At 40.2% G+C, this 21,234-nt stretch overlaps 1 protein-coding gene across 7 annotated transcripts in view; it reads left to right on the forward strand.

The window, feature by feature from the left end:
• Positions 1-439: 439 nt before the first annotated feature.
• kat6b (K(lysine) acetyltransferase 6B) overlaps positions 440-21,234 on the forward strand; it is a 28,488-nt gene continuing 7,693 nt past the window's right edge. The window contains exons 1-12 of one of the 7 annotated variants that reach the window (XM_037754616.1): positions 440-949; positions 3,900-4,747; positions 10,180-10,288; positions 12,283-12,398; positions 12,626-12,707; positions 13,208-13,337; positions 14,938-15,899; positions 17,020-17,141; positions 18,701-18,813; positions 18,952-19,093; positions 19,245-19,406; positions 20,457-20,550. In XM_037754616.1, the coding sequence (XP_037610544.1) occupies positions 4,130-4,747; positions 10,180-10,288; positions 12,283-12,398; positions 12,626-12,707; positions 13,208-13,337; positions 14,938-15,899; positions 17,020-17,141; positions 18,701-18,813; positions 18,952-19,093; positions 19,245-19,406; positions 20,457-20,550 (2,650 nt within the window). In that variant the 5' untranslated portion in view covers positions 440-949; positions 3,900-4,129. Of the gene's footprint in view, positions 950-1,982; positions 2,335-2,405; positions 2,469-2,503; positions 2,650-3,899; positions 4,748-10,179; positions 10,289-12,282; positions 12,399-12,625; positions 12,708-13,207; positions 13,338-14,937; positions 15,900-17,019; positions 17,142-18,700; positions 18,814-18,951; positions 19,094-19,244; positions 19,407-20,456; positions 20,551-21,234 lie in introns of those variants that run through there. The other 6 variants (XM_037754617.1, XM_037754615.1, XM_037754621.1 and 3 more) reach the window with 6 other exon arrangements.

Raw genomic sequence — 21,234 nt, forward strand, 5'->3', positions numbered from 1 at the left:
TATTTACCCCCAAATTATCAGCAAATAGATTCAAATAAATGTCACGGACTGAATGGCAACAATAACTCTGAATGCTAAATGGGGGGGAAAAGACATGCAGGTAAATAGAAAGAGGTCATATAAGAAGAGCATCTGCACACTATATAAATGAATACAAATCAAATCACACGTCTTCTTTATAATGGTTAAATGTTTTCATTTCTGTGCGGTACAGTATGTGTTTATAATCTGATGGGAAGTTACCAATTATCTCTCTAATTACATCTGTATTACTGCATGAAAAATTAGCTTTCTGGCATTTCTAATGCTGCTGGTGAATGAGCTGAGGGGAAATCTAAAGATTTAATGATCTAACAACTATTCCTTGGGCAAGTTAATTAGCAGATTATGGTTGTTGATAGTATTGGCCAGCTGCAAGAAATAGTTAAAATAAAAATGCTTATGTCACATTTACTGCCCATAGGGAATAAATGTTAATAAGGGTGTTATGACATAAAAAAGCCTGTGCTGTGCTGAGGCTAATCCAGCAAAAAAAAAAAAAAAATGTGAAGTGTAAAAAAATGTTCCTCTTGGCTCATCACTAGGACATGTTGATGGAGGGGGGGAAAAAGTGAAATTGACAATATCATTGTAGGAAGCGCACTAAAGGGGCGACGGTCCGCTCCACTACACTGAAGTAGGGATGTCTACAGTGGGAGAAGAAGAAGAAGAAGAAGAAGGGGGAGGGTACCACTTTGTCACAGGCTGCTATGTAGATTAACCTTTCAATTAGTTGTTATCAGGTCCTTCTCCATGTCTCGGGCAGCAAGCAAGCAAGCTTCTCACACAGCTTTCGTTTCAAGAGATCATCAAAAATCAGCTCGGATATACGTCGCTGCACACCTTTCGACGTTTTTTCCCCAATAACGAAGAGGAGTAATCCGAGGGGGGGAGAAAAAACTTGGAAGAGGTAAACTAAAACCAGCAAATATTTACGCTGCTACGAACTGTTTCCTTTTAGTTATATGTGCATGAAACTTGAAGCGTTAATTTGTTGTGTCCTTCTCGCTTTCGATTCTCGCGGAACATTACATTACGTAAAAAATCGTGCAAAATGTGCAAAGGAAGGTATCATTTCCTAATAAAATATGGGAGCGCAGCTGAGAAAACTAGCGATACATAATTGAGAAGCAGTGATGATGAAGGAGCTCCCAGGCAGGCAGTCGTGTTAACTTGTATTCCCCACTGAACATCTTTCTTTTACCCCCTCCAGGGCTCACTATTTTTCCTCCTCATTGGAGAGATATTTGATAGTTATAATGGTGATAATAAAGAGGTCATTGAACACAACACAGGACGTTTATTATAATGTCGTTTGGCGGACGTGGAAGGGGCTACTTTTTCTTTTATTTAGCGAATCGTTTATTTATCGTCACATAGTTTGAATGTTAAATATCAGGAGAATTACGGTGGGGGAAATAATAAAAAAGGGAGGAAGATATAAAGAGGTGGAGGAAAAAGGCGATATAGCTTGGACACATTTTAGCCTGCAGGAGATAATGCTATATATATATTTATATATAATAAATAAATAAAAAATGTGTTCCACTTTAAATCCAGGTTCTTATGCAAACAAATGATAGATTTAACAAATTAAAGTCTAAAAAAATGTTCCCAAATCACTTTCAAGTGCTGTTTTCAAGAAGGAGGAATATCCAAGTAAAGGTGGGCTGGCGTTAAATGCTTTGCAAATAAATATTTATCTCATTGAAATCACTACTCCAGCTCCACAGTTTATAACTAGTGTATTTATGGGCTTATAATAACGTGCTGCGGTTGAGTGAGAAGCTGTAAATTCCGATATTACGGAGCCATTGGAGGTGAATGATATCAATCCGTCACTGAAGGCACCTTAAGAAGGCGGGTTCAATGTGTGTAGTAGAGTGAAGTGACAGATCACACAGCCAGTGGCCGTTGCCTCTTATTAGAGTGAGCTCATACATAAAGATTGACATGTGCTTTATCAAACCAGAAATCGGGATCTTGTCTTCTCACAGCCAATATTGAAGTTGCTAAAAGGGGGGAGGGCACATTTTTAGTGGTAGGTAAGGTTTAATGAGACTCCATTGGATTGTAATCAGCGTCATGTCGGATTCATGTAAACTACAACATTGTAACAAAATGGCGACTGTTTAGGGTGACATCAGTTAAATGCTGGCAAACACACTGTCATTTATCAAGCGGAGTACACAACTCTATAAGGTTTGTTACGTTACCCGGTTTCTTCTTCCTCCGTTAAACATGTCTCGGTGGTTTATTTGTTGAAGACGTACCTCGCAGCTTGTCAAAAAGGAAGTGAGTATTGATTTTAACGGCTGTCATTAAGGAGACGTTAGAACGCTCGCGCTGATCAGTTGGTGTCGGTTGGTGGCGGTTGAGCTGTCAAAAAGTCGCGTGCGGACCAGTTTAAACGGTTAACCAGTTTAACGGTTGTTTTTTTTAATCAGTTTCTTTGGTGTTAACACTAACAAATGTTATGCTGACATTTTCGAAAAAAATGAACGTACATGTAGATGTAAAACTTGTTGTTTTTAATGTCGAAAAAGAAACCGAAAGGCTGTTTATACTTTCTCCCAGAACTCGGTAGAAGTTTCTAAGCTACATGTCATGGTGCTAAAACTTGCTAGTCTTCTTTGAAATGGTCATCATGGTGTGGTGTTGTGTGGATTATGGTGTCAAGACTGGATTAAGTCACTCGAGTTTTCTTGGAGCAGCCATGACAGCTCCTTGCATCTGTTTTTATGCATCTGTTTGTCATGTTTTAACACATCTTACATTCCTCTGGTTTAGCCTTTATATGTTATAAGCTAGATAGTTTTGTGTATGCTAGTATATATTAGCTCTAGTGTTGATATGTATATTTACTGTTCTGGTGCATAACCTGCTGCTGCAACATTACAATTTCCCAATTTGGGACAAATATAGTACATCTACCTACCTACCTACCTATCTATCTACCTATCTGTAACACAACAAGTACTTCTATCTATCTAACTATCTATGTATCTATTTATCTATCTATCTGTAACACAATAAGTACATCTATATATCTAACTATCTATCTATCTCTAACGCAACAAGTACATCTATCTATCTAACTATCTATCTATCTGTAACACAACAAGTACTTCTATCTATCTAACTATCTGTAACACAACAAGTACTTCTATCTATCTAACTATCTATGTATCTATTTATCTATCTGTAACACAATAAGTACATCTATATATCTAACTATCTATCTATCTCTAACGCAACAAGTACATCTATCTATCTAACTATCTATCTATCTGTAACACAACAAGTACTTCTATCTATCTAACTATCTGTAACACAACAAGTACTTCTATCTATCTAACTATCTATCTATCTATCTGTAACACAACAAGTACATATATATATATAACTATCTATCTATCTCTAACACAACAAGTACATCTATCTATCTAATTATCTATCTATCTATCTGTAACACAACAAGTACATCTATCTATCTATTTATCTATCTATCTATCTATCTATCTTTAACACAACAAGTACATCTATATATCTAACTATCTATCTGTCTATCTTATCTGTAACACAACAAATACATCTATCTACCTAACTATCTATCTATCTATCTATCTGTAACACAACAAGTACATCTATCTATGTAATTATCTATATCTAACTATCTATGTATTTATCTAGCCATCTATCTGTAACACAACAAGTACATCTATCTATCTATCTATCTATCTATCTATCTATCTATCTATCTATCTATCTAGTTTATAGAATGTGAATAAAGAGGAAGTAACCAGCATTACAGGATTACAAATGTATTTAACCTTTTTTTATTTCTTCTTCCTTTTTAGATTTGATCTGGGATTAAATAAATAAAGCTCCAGGTCAGCTACCATTGTGGAATTTACTCGTGCCAACTTTTCCTCAACACCCAGGATTGAGAAGACATATGCGGTGGATGCAGGCGTGGAACATATAACTTTTTGACCTTAACGAAGGATGTGGATGTACCCAGTGTTCAGCAGCAGAAAGGGGGAATCTGTATGGATCACGTTGTTTTTGCGAGTCTAATTGTTCAACCATGGTAAAACTTGCAAACCCTCTGTACACGGAGTGGATTCTTGAAGCAATACAGAAAATCAAGAGGCAAAAGCAGAGGCCTTCGGAGGAGAGAATCTGTCATGCGGTGGCCACGTCGCACGGACTGGACAAGAAGACCGTCCTTGAGCAGTTGGGATTAAGTGTTCATGATGGCTCTATTCTCAAGGTTACAAATAAGGGGAGCGCCTCCTACAAGGACCCAGGGAATCCCGGGAGGGTTGGATCAATCCCGCCTGCAAACGTGTCTGTGCCATCAAGGGAATCTATATGGAATTCAAGCGATCTGCGCCATATTGATTGGAATAAAATACTCAAGAGGGCCATCGAGGGCCTGGATGATACTCACGGCTCCTCGCTAAAGAACATCGAGAGGTATCTGAGGAACCAGGACGACCTCTCAAACATTGTTGATAACCCTGCTTTCCGGCAGAGGTTACGACTGGCGGCCAAGCGGTCGGTTAACAACGGCAGGTTGTTAAAAAATGGCCCGCGGTATAAGCTCAGCCATGGCAGTGCGGAGGGAAGGGGCTCCAGGTTTCCAAGTGCTTCCCCCTTGGTCCTGTCATCAGTGACACTCCTCCCCCATGAGCGAGACCAGGTACACACACCTTGGCCTCTTTCACCTCACGCTTGTCCTCATGTTACCCTGGACTTTGGTCTGTCATATGCTGCTGTTACATATTTTGCCCAACTATTGTAGTTATTATTGATTTCTTACCCAGTTCTAACATGCAGTGAAGCTTTGTTTTGCAAGGACTTTTTGTGGAACTTAAACAGTGGCATTTCCATGATGTCATTACTAAGGAGGAAGTTTGAAAGTTTGGGCCACCACTGAGCGCCATTTACTTGATAGAAAGTTTATTATTGTGGTCTTAAAGCTTCAGTAGACAGAATATTTTTGGCATCATTGGGGGGGGGAAAAAACAGAATAACCTTTCAGCATATTGTAATTCAAGTGTTCGGAGAGTTTCTGAGTCTGAGTAGACTTCTGCACCTCCTCATGGCTCTGTTTTCAGGCTTTAAAAAATCTGACGGGAGACTTTGGCCAATCACAAGTCATTTCAGAGAGAGCATTTCTGTTGAGCGTTCCTATTGGCTGTGCTCTGGCTTGTGGGCATTGTTTGGTATTTCCTCAACTAGTCTCAACATGGCTGCCGTGTCACAAACTTTCTCATGTAACAGCTAAACCGTGCACTACAAAATGTTTCTGAAAATGTTTGAGGCGAGAAATAGGCGCTGGCTAGTTTGATCGTTTGATCGGAGTTTGCGAGTGATTGACAGCTGCTCATAGACGGCAGGCTCCAGCTCAGCTCTGGTTGGTTGTTTTCCTCCTGTCTGTGAAATCTTGCAGTTGCCATTAGGAGCACCGGAGGACTAAGAGGCAATACATTATTTTTCAGATTACCTGTCTGATGCACTACTGTCAGGATATAGTGACGGTTTTATAAAAATAACTTTTGTTAATCATATTTGCTCCATTTCTACCCAGTTCAGCTTTAATATCTGGGACTCTGGCTTGGCAGGTCAGAAACAACACCATCTAGAGTGTGTCCATTTGGGCCTGGTTGTTGTTGTTGTGGATGTTGGTCTCCATAATATGAGCGCTTGGGTAATCGGAAAGTCATGCTGACAGTGTGTGGTAGGCAGTCTGCTGTAGGCTTCCCACAGGTTATGTAACTCTAGCCTAATGACATTAAGGGATGTGGCTGGCTGTCTTGTGAGTAGCGAAACATTAATAACAGATTTGGGATATTTTATTGGTAGTTTATAAACTAGTCGTCCCATATGGTGCTGAGAAATGGCAGCTGAAGCATGTGTGGTAGGGCAGAGTATTCTCAGACAGGCTGCATGCAGCTGTTATGACCTTTGTGCTAACAGAGATGCCCCAGAGAGGAAATAAAACCATATAAACAAACTTCCAGGTTGCAATGTTTCCGCTGCTTTTGGCACCTCAGGGGTGGTTTTAAAAATTTGCAGAGATTGTGTCTCTATTACTGGTGCTTAGCTATAACACACGCCGCAGATAAAAAGTCTGTAAAATGGTACCACTTGCTTTGCAATTTTAAGACAGCGCAGGAGATGGAAAATAGTTTTCGTTGTATGGCCCTAAAGTGCGGCGTACAGTCATCTAGATAGTTTGTTGTGAGGGCTTTTTTTTGCATGTTGTGTGTCAAGATGAAGTGCGGTCTAATAGTTTATGCAGCTGAAGTGGCTAGCAGCAGCAGCAGCAGCATCAGGCTATAGAGATGTCACCCTGCTCCCCACCAGTTTCACAGTGAATAATCAGGAAGCGACACCTTGATACTGCAGCCACAACTGTGACTGTGTCTGTGGTCAGGCCAAAAGTGAAACTGAGAAGTGTTTAGAGACACAGTGTCCTGCGTGTGCGATGGTTCTCATAACTGAGGAAGGGCCTGCTGTTTTCCATTTGGAACATTTCAACCTATTGCTCCCAGCCGTGATGACATCACCTAGCCCGGTCCAGGTTCACTTCAAAGAACGAGACGTCTCTCTGCCTGTTCAGTTGTTGAAGCACAAGTGTGTGTGTTGAGAATAAGAGATACTTTGAGTTAAAAAAGAGCAGTCTTGGTTTAGAGTTTATTAGATTCTGAAGAGACTCTGGCAGGAACAAAGGCAAGGAATGAGGGTTTTTTTTCCTGCTGTGTTATGCAACCACTTGAGCTCTCTCTCTCTGTCTCTCTACCAGCAGTTTTCTAATAGGACCCCACCCCCTCACTCAGGACAGCCTGCTCTTTTGAAGCAGCATAATTTCCTGTAATGTACTTAATTTAGAATCCCCAAGTAAATCATCAGCATCTCTTCAGCTGTGTTTGTTTCTCTCTCTTTCTCACATTTTTTTGTGCCGTGCAGATTGCAAATTGCTATTGGTTTTAATCACCATGCGGAATATTCCTGATGGAAATTAATTCTCCAGTTCCTGGATTAGACTTCATAGCTCAGTCAGCGGAGACTATGTTATGAAGTGAAGACTTATTAAAAAAACTAGAAAAAAAAACTTGCTTATCAGCTCTGAGCATTTCATCAGCAGTATGCACAGGCTGCATATTAGCACTGATGTCATATTAATTTCAGGCTCTGTACACTAATGTTCTTGCTTATATTAATAATTCTTGTAGAAATTATATTTATGATGTTTGTTTGCCCAAAATCTTGAGTTTTAAGGCTCTCAAGAAAATAGTTTACTGAGTGATTTCATGATGATATTTCATGATAAAGATGACACTTCTTGTACATAAAAAATAAGTAATAACTCTGAAGTAACCGCAACAGATGCCTTGTTTTCAAAGGCTGCATCCTTTAGCAGTGATAATAAAGTAGATTGACTTACGATTAAGGACAAAATAATACAATTTCTCCGTTTATCTGTGCTGTCCAGCTAGCAAAACATCTGGGTTATATGTAGGGCTGCAACTACTGAGTGTTTTCGTTATTGATTTAATCTTTTCAATTATTCGTTTAGTCTATGCAATGTCTGAAAATAGTAGGAATAAAACTGCTCGTCTTCTGTTTGGTTCTATTGTCCGATCAACAGCCTTTAGCCTTTTTTAACCTAAAGATATGCAATTTATGCAACAGAAGAAGCTGAAACCAGAAAATGTGTGACATTTTAGCTTGATAAATGACCTGAACGAATAATCAATTCTCAAAATTGTTGGCAATAAACTTTTTGTCGATTGTAGGGCTGTTTTCGACCAAAGAAAGAAAGAAGTCAACTAATGATTTTGTCGACTAATCCATTATTTGATTTAAGTTTCTCCACAAAGAAAAAAAATCATCATTTAAATCTTGTGTTTACCAGAGATGTGCTCATAAGTTTCTTAGAAATTAGTCTTTCAGCATGAAAAAAGCATAAAAAATGACTAATCGACTACAGAAATCTTAGTTGACTAAAACCAAAACGTCCGATTAGTCGACTAAGAGGGGGCAGCCCTTGAAAATAGTAAGCATAAAACTGTTAGTCTTCAATTTGGTTCTCTGTCCGATCAACAATCTAAAACCCAAAGATATGCGATTTACAATCATAGAAAAACAGAGAAATCATCACATTTGAGAAGCTGAAACCAGAGAATGTTTGGCATTTTAGCTTGATAAATGACCTAAACAATTCTCAAAATTTGACAATAAACCTTTTGTCAATTGTAGAGCTGTCCTCGACCAAAGAAATTCTTAGTCGACTAATGATTTTGTCGACTAATCGTTTATTTGATTTAATCGACAGATCTGTTAAACTGAGTTTTTCCACAAAGAATCACACAAAGCACCACTTTTAATCTTGTGTTTACCAGAGATGTGCTCATAAGTTTCTTAGAAATTCAACATGAAAAAGCATAAAAAATGACAAATCAACTAAAGAAATATTAGTCGACTAAGACCAAAACAACAGATCAGTCAACAAAGAGGGGGCAGCCCTATTTATAATCATAGAAAAACAGAGAAGTCATCTCATTTGAGAAGCTGAAACCAGAGAATGTTTAGCTTGATAATTGACCTAAACGAGTAATCGATTCTCAAAGTTGTTGGCGATAAACCTTTACTCGATCGCCTAATTGTTTCAGCACTAGTTATGTGCTTTTGGCTCATGTAGAACACTTACAACCAGGCCTGCTGAACGAGATTGTTTACAGTTGCAGACTTTAATCTGAGCAAAAATTTATTTTATTTGTCTCCCGCAACACGAGACAATACCGCTGATTACCTCCGAGCCACGGTGTTATACTCTACAGGTGTAGCCTCATCACCCAGTTGCATTTCAGTGTTTTTTTATGTCCATAATCACAGCTGTGTGAGCAGCAGTCAGCTTCTAATGGCAGTGCCTGCTTTCAAATATTGACCTGGCAGGTTGGAAAATAGAGTAATCATTGATGTGGCAGTAAACTGCTTCCCCCTCGCCGTAACAACTAATTGATACAACAGCCAGGAACAATGACCAAATCCCCACTGTGTCCTTGCTGCATTTCCCTCGTGGGTTCATCTGGATGCTGTGACAGGTTGAAAGGATGCTCCTGTCTTGTGTTTGTTGACGGATGAAAAAAAAAAGATCTTAATTCAACTATAGGTCAACAGGAGGTCAGGACCAATAGAGATTCGCAAATTTTGTCGAGGTCAGGATCTGCGTCATAGAAATCAGGAACTAATTATGGTCATCCCCAGAGTGCCCTTCAAAGCTCCAGTGAATTGACGAGTGTGTAAAATGATGAGATGGGTTATTTATGGTCACACCCTGTGAGTGTTATTTTCCGTAAAGAACTTCCTGTCAAGCAAGGAAGCAGTTTGTTTGATGCTCGTGTAGATACTTGTGTGCATGACCTCATATTTAAAGGGACACCTTATGAAAGCCGTATGACGTCAGCGTGGGTTTAGTCTGGTCATGATTTCAGCTAAAGATTGGTTTGACTGGCTGTTTTATGCAGAGATGACACTAAGTCTTCCGCAGCAGTTTCCTCTGTGAAGTCGGCCTCTCTTCGTTCTGTGTGATCAATGAGGAAATCCTCTTAAACCTTGAGCTCATATTTTACTTCTTCTGAACTTAACCGTAAGCCCTTAAATGAGTGTTTGTTCTGAGACTTGCAACATTTACAGTGGATCACGGCGGCAACAATGGGAGCATGTTTTATTATTGAGGTAATTTGATTACATGCTGGTTAATCCTTTCAGACTGGAGTGCAAGCTTTAAGAATTGGATTAAGCCCTTAAACTATGATTACTAAGATCACTTACCCATTCCAATGTAATGGATAAAGGAGGTGGATCTCAATATCTCTGAGGACGAGATTCATTTATTATTCATTTCCAGTCTGTGAGAACTCCTTTTTTTTTTCATTCCATGAGCTTTGTAGTTCATATTTTTGTGGCCGTTTCATTAAATCACACACTGGTTTTATCGTCTTGCATTAACCAGCAATAAGTCTACAGTGATCTGTCCAAACAGGCTTTGAAGCACTTAACATACACAGCCTGTGCCCGTCTCTGTTTTTTAAACAGTTTGTCTCTGTTTGTGTTCCCACCCAGCTCCGGGTCGACCCCATCCCAATATGCAGTTTCTGTCTTGGAACGAAAGAGTCAAATCGGGACAAGCGGCCAGAAGAGCTGCTGTCCTGTGCAGACTGTGGGAGCAGTGGTAAGTCGCCTTGGATGTTCTTACAAGCCACAACATACTGCATGTAGTCTGGACTAAACTGTTAGTGTTGTTAAGCAAAGGCTCACAGGAACAGGTGGGCGATATGGTTAAAAAAATCATTATCACAATATTTAGAGGAGTAGTTAACATTTAAAATATATCACGATTTAGGCTGGGCGTTATGGCCAAAATCTTCTATCACAATACAGGTCATTTCATGTCAATAACGATATATATCACAATATAGCATGCTTTCTGGTAATTCAATAAATAAATAGTCTATGAAATAATCACATGGTACAAGTATTTTCTCATTTTATTAAGAACTTTATTGCAAAATGATCAGATTTTATTGGAAATATTTTGTTAGTATGTGCTTATTATCAATTTATATGATGTAATTGTGTATCATGATATCTCAATATATGATTTCATCACGATAAAATTCCAATTGAAAGACGATAAATTATCATATTAAAATTCGCCCAGCCCTAATCACACTATGGCATATATTGTATATGCAGAATCCCCTGTCAAATATTAAAACTTGTGTTAAATGCAGTAAATGCTGTGTTCCACTTATCTGCATTATCTTCAAAAACTTATCTTAGAATCATTCATTTGGACCACACGATTTTTACATTTTGTTAAGATGTAAATTATCATATCATTGAAATTCTATGAAAGATTTCAATTATATTGAATTATTGCCCTGTCCTAATGAGAAATGGTAACTTTAGAATAGTAGCAGGTAGGGGTGGATAACATCTTCTATTAAGGTATTTTTCATGGTAACTTAATATCACAACAGAGTTATATATGTTTTATTGCTACAGTATAGAGTTATAGCATGATATAGTGCATTTTCTAAACATTCAGTTGGCCAAATGTTCTATAACTGGATGAAAAATGTCTGTTTTACCTGACAAATCATCATACTAAATCATACTGATGCAAAAATCCTGCAAATCCAATATTTCCATAAAGCATTCCTGCTCATTGATTTGCAAAATTGCCTGCAATAACCTTCTACAACCAGAGATATCAAAGCTACCCTTATATAAGGGTTGTAAAAAAATCTGTGATTGTTTCCATTATCTCACTATATACAGCATATTATCATATCTCCCGACCCCGGCTGGCTGGTAGCTGTAGTTCTCAGCATCGGTTAGGCAGATGTCACATTCTTGCTCCACATTTTTCACTTCCCTTTAAGGGATTTATTGGAAGAACAATGTTCAAATTGAGTGGCTGAAGGGATCCAAATTGCTCGCAACCCTCAGCGGGCTCAAGAAGGGCAGATGCTCTATAAGTGGCCATTAGAATCTCAAATCACCCGAGTCATTTTCGCTCAATTCAGATTCTTCTTATAGAGCGCAAAGGCACAAGGCACAGCGGATCAAAGATCAACCCTTTTCCCTCTGCAGATTGGTGGCATTTCCTTTACTGTTCTTTTGTTCCAGACAAAACGGCTAACCTCCCATAAAATTACCTCTGCCAAGGAGTCATTTATGTTTGAACAATTATTTTAAATGCCGTAAGGAATTGTTCTCCTGGTGACATTTTTATAGCTCGAATTTGACTAAGTAGCGTCGAGGTGGTTTTCATTAACTCGCTCGTAGTGTACACAAATTGTGCTCTCACTGTAAAACAGCTGTTTTACAACCATGAGAGGGAGTCGGGCGAGGGAGAAGGCGAGCGTTTACATGACTTTCATAGATCGACTTCCAATAGAACGAGTGCGGCTGCTGTTTCTGCCTCATTAAGATCAAATTATCTGTAATTAGCGGCTCAGATGTTTGATCATACTGTTTTTAGACAGTGGCGGGGGGAGAAGAAGTGTCGCGGACATACAGGCCCACCATTGTTTTTCATGATGTAATATGTTAATATTTAACCTTACTGTGTGAATAAATGGAAAGCCTTGTCTTTAGCTCTGTGAGGAAAAAAAAAAAAGTGTGATGCTAATATACCTTTTCGATTTGCTTCTGAAGGGCATCCATCATGTCTGAAGTTTTCCCCCGATTTAACCTCAAATGTGAAGAGATTACGATGGCAGTGTATTGAATGCAAAACCTGCAGCTCCTGTCGAATACAGGGGAAAAATGCTGTAAGTATAATGTCGCATACATCCTAACACACACCATTATCTGTGTTGTTGGCTCAGAGGTAGATCCCATTTTGTGCATCCCTGAGGATTTGTTGGTTTTCCCTCCGATTTGTAAAGCCTCTCTTGTGCACAATTGGGCTTATTTTTCCAAAAGATTTTAAATGACGGGGGGTGTTACATGTATGCAACAGGGACACCCCTCACATATGCCTGCTGTTGCCTTTCAGGATGAGATGCTATTCTGCGATTCATGTGATCGGGGCTTTCACATGGAATGCTGCGACCCGCCGCTTTCAAGAATGCCAAAAGGTGAGGTGTTTACACTGTCTGGCTTCTCTGTTTCCCTCTCTGCTGTCAATTCAAAGCCTTTTCTTCGCAGACGGCCGTTTGGGGCTGTCACTCAGCGCACAGAGAGGCAGCGATGGCTTATTAGAAGCTTTGCATGCATATCAAATTATTCCAGCATCCCCGGGGAGATTCGCTATCTCTGGATTACAGTACTGACCCTACAGCGAGGCTTGTAATGACGACGCGCGTACTGTAGTGGGACATTTGGCAGGCGATACATACAAGTCACATAGCTTCGCTCAACAAGCTGACACGAAGTCTATTTCACCGGACAGAGGATTGACCCAGTGTTTTTCTTATGGATTTTCGCTTTGTGCTGAGTAATTGATTGTCATTGTGAGCTGGCGGGATTCTCGCCAGCTCTCGGTATTAAAGGAAATGTTTCAAATGAATGTACTGTATGTCCTCTGAATTGATGAACCCACTCAAACGGTACTCTCCGTGTTTTGGACACCCTCCAGGTACCTGGGTCTGCCAAGTCTGCAGACCGAAGGAGAATGGGAAGAAACTGCTGCACAAGAAAGCCGATCAGATCAAACGTCGATATGCAAAGCCAATCGGAAGGCCCAGAAATAAGCTCAAACAAAGAATGTAAGTGTGCAATAATCTCAATATTAGCAGTGTGTCAAAGAGAAATTCCTATTGGTGATAATAACTATACAATCACTGTATTCTGAGTTAAATGCTAAGATCTGGGAACATGGCAACACTGCTGAAAAACATTGAAGAACATTGTTGAGTGCGGTGTTTCCAGATCTGAGCTATTAGTTTAGTGAGTACAATGTTATCATAACATGTAAAGGTTACGGTCAAAACCAGAGCTGTAGTCAAGACCAACTTAATCGAATCCAAGACCTGATCCAGTCGAGTCTTAGACAAGACCGAGTCCAGACCAAATGGAGTCCTGTTCAAGACCATAATAGGCAACAGTGTCTTTACAATGCTAATATAGTGATTAAAGAGTTACGATGGACAGAAATAATCTACTGTATCTATAAACAACATGGATCTATCTGCTAGCATCAAACTATTCCAAGCATAGAATTTAGGTTTACAGTCTAACGTTTTATTTGTTAATAAACCGTCAATTTGATCCGATATTTGCTACTGACATTTCTACCACCGGACCACCCCAAATATGCCCCCAAGCAGGGAAATGTTCATTTTCATTACATTTAAATTTTTCATTTATTTATTGAGATTATGACTTGTGCAAATAGCATGGAGGAGGAAGTAGGGCTGCTGCAGCATCTCCCAAAACAAACAACCATCACTTGATAAAGTTTCACTCTCTCTTCCTCCTCTCTTTGCATTTCTCGCACTCGTAGAACTTGTAGATTTAGTTTTGTTTTTTTTGCCATGGCAGCCCAAATTGCGTTCGGGAATATTTTTAGCTGTGGCACTAAGCATTTAGCAGTGGTGCTAAATAGGCAATGTTCTGTATAACTGATACCAAATCAGCAGCCAGGAACAACTTGACCAGTTCATAATAGCCGAGCCCGAGACCAAGACAATTCTGAGTCCAACAAGGAACGAAACCAAGTCAAGCGCAAAAAAAAAAAAAAAAGTGGTCTTGAGTACTACAGCTCTGGTCAAAACTACTAAAATAAGACCCAAGCTGTAATAAACTGGAATTATCTTTTACAGAGAATAAGAACACACCAAGCAAACAATAAGTGAATACAGAAGCAACAGTGAAATCTTCTCCTCTCATTAATTAGTGGTTATTTACTGCCGCTCAATTTGAACTTCACAGAGTTTTTTGGGATGCAAATGTGTCGATTGCTCCCAAAAAACACTTGTCACTCATGCAGAAATAAAGAATAAACAAAGAAAGCAATCTATTATTATACATTACATTGCTGGATTAATATAATTGATGCATGCATGTGTAAGCAGCACTTTCATGTTGTAGCTGTTTGAGGTGAAGCTAAGTTTAACAATTTGATATATTGTTGGTAGGCCAATTTATAACGGTACATACGATTTTAGAAGGCAATCACATGCTTTGTCGGTAAAGTAACTAGTAACTGTACATGTTTGATAAATACAGTTGTGTAAAAAGTGCTATTCGAGTAGAAGTATAATCTAGCATTAACTGGAAATACAGGTACTTGAGTAAATGCACCTAGTTACGTACCACGTCTGGCAGTGTGAACTGATCTTCTACAACCGTTTCTTGTCTTGACAGGTCTGTAACCAGTGGTGACGGCTCCATGGTAGCACTTGGAGGAAGGGGGTCACCTGGTAGGGGTCAAAAGATTACCGTCTGTTCCACACCTTCATCTGGTCATGCTGCATCTGTGAAGGACGCCAGAGACAGATTGGCTGTTGCAGACCCCTGTTGTGTGGTCGACGCCACCCAATTCACCACTTCCACCCCCACCACCACTCCCCCCCTCACGCCCACCTCCACCCCAGCTACACTCACCGTTAACAAGAAAACCAAAGGGCTTATCGATGGGCTTTCCAAATTCTTTACCCCTTCCCCCGTGGGCCGTCGCTCGCGAGCTGTATCCGTAGAGTCGCCCGCCAAACTGTTAAGCTCTAGAGACAAGGGTCCGCCCAAACTGTCCAAGCCACCAGAGCCGTTTGCCTTTGCTGCTGACGCCACTCAAAAGATAACCCCTTCTTCCTCTGCACTTCCTCCCGCTCCCACGCTGCCGGGACTTAGCCCGCCCTCGCAGGTGTCCAGCAGCTCCACCTCTGCTAACTCGCCCCAGAGCTCCTCCAGCCAGTCTAGTGTTCCTTCCCTGAGTAGCCTCTGCAATAGCAGCCAACTTAAGGGACTATTTGACGGACTATCTCACATTTATACTACTCAGGGACAGTCGCGGAAAAAGAGACTACCTTGCTACGCGCCGCCTAAGCGCATGCATCACACGCAGGATTCCCCCCATGCGTCCAAAACGGGGCCCCAGCGCCTTGGAAAGAACGAGTTTAGCAAAAATAGGTTACACTCCACATCTGCTGGGCCGGGCCGACCCAGAGGACACCCATTTAAGATGGTCAGTCATTTCAAACGTAACCCCTTCCTAAAAAAACACAGGACACTAGGCAGGCTGAGGTATAAAGTGAGCCCTCAGAAGGGAGCCCCCTCACCAGGAAAGGGAGACTTGACAGACGGAAGAATTAAGCCTGAGAATAATCATGGTAAGCAAGGCTCGAAACTCCAGCCAAGACCTGCGTCTCCACACCTTTAAGCTTCTTCTTTATTTTATTTTTTTAAAGCTTGACACTCGCAGTTATTTTTATTTCCAGACTAGAGCTAATCTTTTCTTTTGAGAAGACACCCTACATCCTAACAGACTACTAATCTTCTGCCTAATTTGAATTCTTTTAGTTTTCTTAACCCAGTTTCGTTGCGTTTTTGACTTGGCTGCGGAGTTTTACGTGGCTTCCATCCTCTCGCCCGTTGGCTTTTTGTCATAGTGCATGGCCCACTAACTCCCTCATATTGCTCCTTGCTCTGTCCTTGACCCACTGCAGTAGTGCGCACATTGTGATCACTACCTAGTAGAGGCTGTAGTCACATCAGCGCTCTTCCTCATCCCACCCTCACTCTTGAAATCACTGTCTCCACTCAACCTCACTTCCAGCGGTCATTAGACACATACAACCCAGTGATTCACCCACCCAAGTTGACTCAGAGCTGACATGATGATTATAGTCAGAAGTGCAGTAACCCTTACATTTCACTGTCTTCAGGATGTGAAGTCACAGTTTAAGAGAAATGTACACATAGGAGAAACAAATGGATATATCTTTCAAGTAGTTCTAAACAATATACCGCACAAACACTACTTACCCCACCGGCACATTTCCATAAATATGTTAATGACACATCACGTCCACTTATAATGGGTTTTTGTTTTGGTGGTTATGTCATGGTGTTGATGTCTTTCATAAAATTACTGCCTGCTCTCCAACATCAGTTGCTTTTCATGTCGACACTCGCTCCCCTCACTGCATCTGCTTCTTCATTCATGGGAAACTGTCTTGGTGGATGACTAAGCACATGAAAGCGGTTACGCAATTAGAGTGATTTAGTTTCACTTCATTACATTAGGGATTTTCATATAAACATGCAAAGATGATACATTATGAAATTCCTCAGAGACACGGCCTCAAAGAGGCTCAGCAGCAGCACTCGCAGTATAAGCACATTTGCATAGAATGCATTTATGAGATTATTCAGCCACGGCTGCTTCAAACAGGCCGGTGTTGATGTGCTATCTGATGTGTTGATGTTGTGTTATTGTGCCTGTGACAGGCCACAACGGGGAGCTGCGTGTGAAGCAGGAGGCTCACGCCGACTTTGCGGCCATGTCCAGAGACCACGTGATGGAGGAGGACATTGAGACGTTCACTCATGTCCAGGAACTCTCCGTGCAGGTGAGGAAAAATGGGGAAGGGGCTTAACATCTTAAACATCCACTGGAATTTGAGGATTAAAGGAACAGTGTGTAGCATTTAGGGGGCTCTATTGGCAGAAATGGCAGAAAATACAAAAATGGCAGCCATTTTTTTAATCACACTACCTCCAGCATTTGTCTTGTATCTGAGCTTTTCTGATAAATTTCAACTTTGGAGTCACAAAATATCGTATTATGTTCTTCCAATCCATGAGTTTGTAGTCTTCCCCAAATATTTTCTCAATCATGTTCAGTTATCTACATCATGTCAGATTCTCCTTCCTGTTTCCGTATAACATGGACAGTCGAGTAGTTTTTGGGGTAACTGAGCAGTTTGATGTGTTAACAGTAGAGGTGTGTGACAAGGGTGAAATGAATATACTTAAAGGTATGTCAGCATTATCTTGATTTACGACATGTACGTCTCTTAAAAGTTACAGTTCACCCCAAAATCAAAAATACCTCCTCTTACCTGTAGTGCTATTTATCAATCTAGATTGTTTTGAGTGAGTTGCCGAGTGGTTGAAATATCAGCCAAAGAGATATCGACCTTCTCTCGGATATAATGGAACTACATGGCACTCGGCTTGCGGTGCTCAATGTGCCAAACAAATTATGTTTTACAATACAATACAGAAATCAAGACCCAGTTACTCAAGATAATTCACAGATCTTGTTGTGAGCAGTTTCATGTAGGAACTATTTTCTTTCTACCAAACTGCACCTGCCAACCGAATCACCGCGCAGAAGGAAGCGTGCATCTATTCATGGGCGAGAGGCCCGTGCTCGTGACAGCGCCAGATGTAAACATTAATGGCATCCTCCTCGGCTGAACTGTAATGTTAGCTAGCTTAGTCGTGCTAGGTGAGCTAGCAGTATCAGTTAGCTATGAACTAATAAACAAGAGCCTCTTTCTGTGCAGTGATACGGTTGGCAGGTGTAGTTTGGTAAAAAAATGAAATAGTTCCTACGTGAAACTGCTCACAACAAGGTCTGTGGATTATCTTGAGTAACCGGGTCATGATTTCTGGAAAGACACATTGCTGTTGAGTTTTCAAAATATATTTTTTTTGGCGCTTTGAGAACCACAAGCCGAGTGCCAACTAGTTCTATTATATTAGAGAGAAGGCAGACGTGTCTACGGCCGATATCTCCAACACTCTGCAACTCACACCAAAACAATCTAGACTGATAAATAGCACTACAGGTAAGAGGAACATATGTATTTTTGATTACGTTTTCAATGTAACAGAGGCCAAATTTTAACTCATATGCATCTCATATGTTTTTATTGTATTGCTATTCAGAAAGCTAGTGGATCAGAAGCTAACCCTGATGATGATTAAGACTAGTGACAGGTTTTAGTCAGATTTAATTTATCTTTCATTTAAACATCAGAACTGTGAACCACAATCTTGATTTTGAGAATTTTTGTCACAATACCTAGTTTTATGGACTGGTTATTAGAGACACTGTCAGATTGAATTATCTGGGTCACCACATTATTTATCCATTTGCTTTTATTCAATCTTTTCACAGAGAACCGGATCTCTGATGAACCCGGACTCCGTGCGATGCCCCGGCCTCATTGAATTTGGGAAGTATGAGATTCAAACCTGGTACTCGTCGCCTTACCCTCCTGAATATTCAAGGTTAATGTTGCTTTTACTCAACAAATATTACCAGTTTCTTTGTTACTTCAGTTGCATTTTATTTCAATGTCTTTTAAAAAAAAAAAAATCCTCTCATGCTGAAGTACAAACCGCAGCTCTTTCTTTTGTCTTTGTCAGATTACAAAAGCTTTATCTGTGCGAGTTCTGTCTGAAGTACATGAGGAGCAAAAACATCCTCCAGAGACACACAAAGAAGTGTGGCTGGTTCCACCCACCAGCCAATGAAATCTACAGAAAGGACGACCTTTCCGTATTTGAGGTCAGCTTCCCTTTACAGCAATAAAGCAATAACTGTATGCTGCATGAGATTCCACTGAATGGGTTCTGGGAGGAGGAGGAGGGGGAGGAGGGGAAAAAAAATGGGAACTGTTTGAACAGTGTCCTCTTGGTCTTTTTTATTCCACGTTTAGGTTGATGGAAATGTCAGCAAACTATTCTGCCAAAACCTCTGCCTGTTAGCCAAGCTTTTCCTGGATCACAAGACCTTGTATTATGATGTGGAGCCTTTCCTCTTCTACATACTTACAAAGAATGATGAGAAAGGCTGTCATCTTGTGGGCTATTTCTCCAAGGTAAGAATTACATTACAGTGATTATATGGGAAATGGAGGAACACCGCACATCATTTTTAAATGGTGATACATACTGATACAGTTACTGTAATTTGTCCATTTTTTGTAACATGGGTTGAATTTATTCACTGCCGTGCTTAAATGATGAGCCGATAAATCAGAGCAAAAAAAGTGTGAGGATTTTGTCTGTTTCACATCGTTGTAAATCGAAACCCTGATGTAACATATATATATATATATATCTATGGGTGGGGGACAAATCGATACAGCATAGTATCGTGTGGCAATATTGTATGGATACACGGAAGTCAAGTATCAATCTTTTATTATATAAACTATTAACCTCTTAACAATCCGACGGACGCTATTCTGTCTTACTGAGGTTGTAGCGGAATCAGTCTTAAAGCTAGACTGAAGATACTGGTATCATATGAAACTAGAAAACCCAAGGAATCAATTGGCACCAACCATGTCATGATAGGTTGTTGGGAAGAACACTAAATAACGCTCCAAATGTACGCTAAATTTTGGTGAGGAAAATCTGCCATGGCCGTTTTCAAAGGGGTCCCTTGACCTCTGACGACAAGCTAGTATGACATGGTTGGTACCAATGGATTCCTTAGTTTTTCAAGTTTCATACTTAATACTGAGCCCACTACAACCTAAAAATCACAAGTTGCGTTAATGCGTTAAAGAAATTAGTGGCGTTAAAATGAATTTGTGATAGCACGTTATTGCGTTAACTTTGACCTATATATATACAATATATACTATATATATATATTATAGTTTAATCGAATAATCATAGAATAAATGACAGATTAACCATCAAAAATGATCATTAGTAGCTACAATTCAGAACAGAGTAATACTTTTTAGTGAAAGCTCATCACCCTGTGTGTGTGTATGTATGTGTGAGTGAGTGTGTGTGTGTGTGGCGTGCATGTGCACGTGCACGTGCACAGCTTTAGACAAGGACAATGGCAGGTGCAGTAAATTGCCGGCTTCAGCAGAGCTCTGACATACTTGATCTGTTTCTCCTTCCCTCAGGAAAAGCTTTGCCAGCAGAAGTACAATGTCTCCTGCATAATGATCATGCCTCAGTACCAAAGGCAAGGATTTGGAAGGTTCCTTATTGATTTCAGTAAGTTCCTTAATGCTTTTTTAGACCACTGAACCACTGAGGGTTTTTTTTTTTTTTACAAACAATTTCAGATTAAGGGGTGAATTTGTTGCTTGTGGCAAGGTGCTGTTATTTGGTTAAGGCTTTGAAGTAGCCTAATCAAGAGCATTCATGTACAGTGCTTAGGCAATCACACAAGATTAGGAGTCAGAAACATCACATTCTGGCTGCATACGTTATTTGATAGCCAATAGTATTTCACCAAAGCCTGAAGAGCTTTTTCATAGAAAAATGCCCCCAATTCGTTCTCCTTGACTTGTGATGAGGTGTAGATACTGCTTTTATGTTTCAGCCCAGTAAACGCAGCACATACAATATTTAAAGCCTTGCGGTCCACTTTTGAAAACAGTTGCTGCCTTGAGTGGATTTCTGTGTTTAGGCAGGCAGTTTTTTCTTTTTTGTCATTATAGGCGTTTTATTGTTTTGAAGAGTTGTCTCTTTGCCGAGTTCGTGTGTGATGAAGAAGAAGAAGAGAAGGGAAAAAGGAGCGAGTGCGGGGAGGGCGGGCGGTAATGGAGCATTTGATTTCCTGTTCACTTTGGGAGCCATTGAGACACAGAGATGCAAGAGGATCTGTGATATTGAGAGTGTGCTGATAACAAAGACAGGGATTAAGGGAGATTGAACACAGCTGAGTTCTGAGCT

This window comes from Sebastes umbrosus, chromosome 20 (assembly GCF_015220745.1).
Source record: "Sebastes umbrosus isolate fSebUmb1 chromosome 20, fSebUmb1.pri, whole genome shotgun sequence".
NCBI classification, from domain to species: domain Eukaryota; kingdom Metazoa; phylum Chordata; class Actinopteri; order Perciformes; family Sebastidae; genus Sebastes; species Sebastes umbrosus.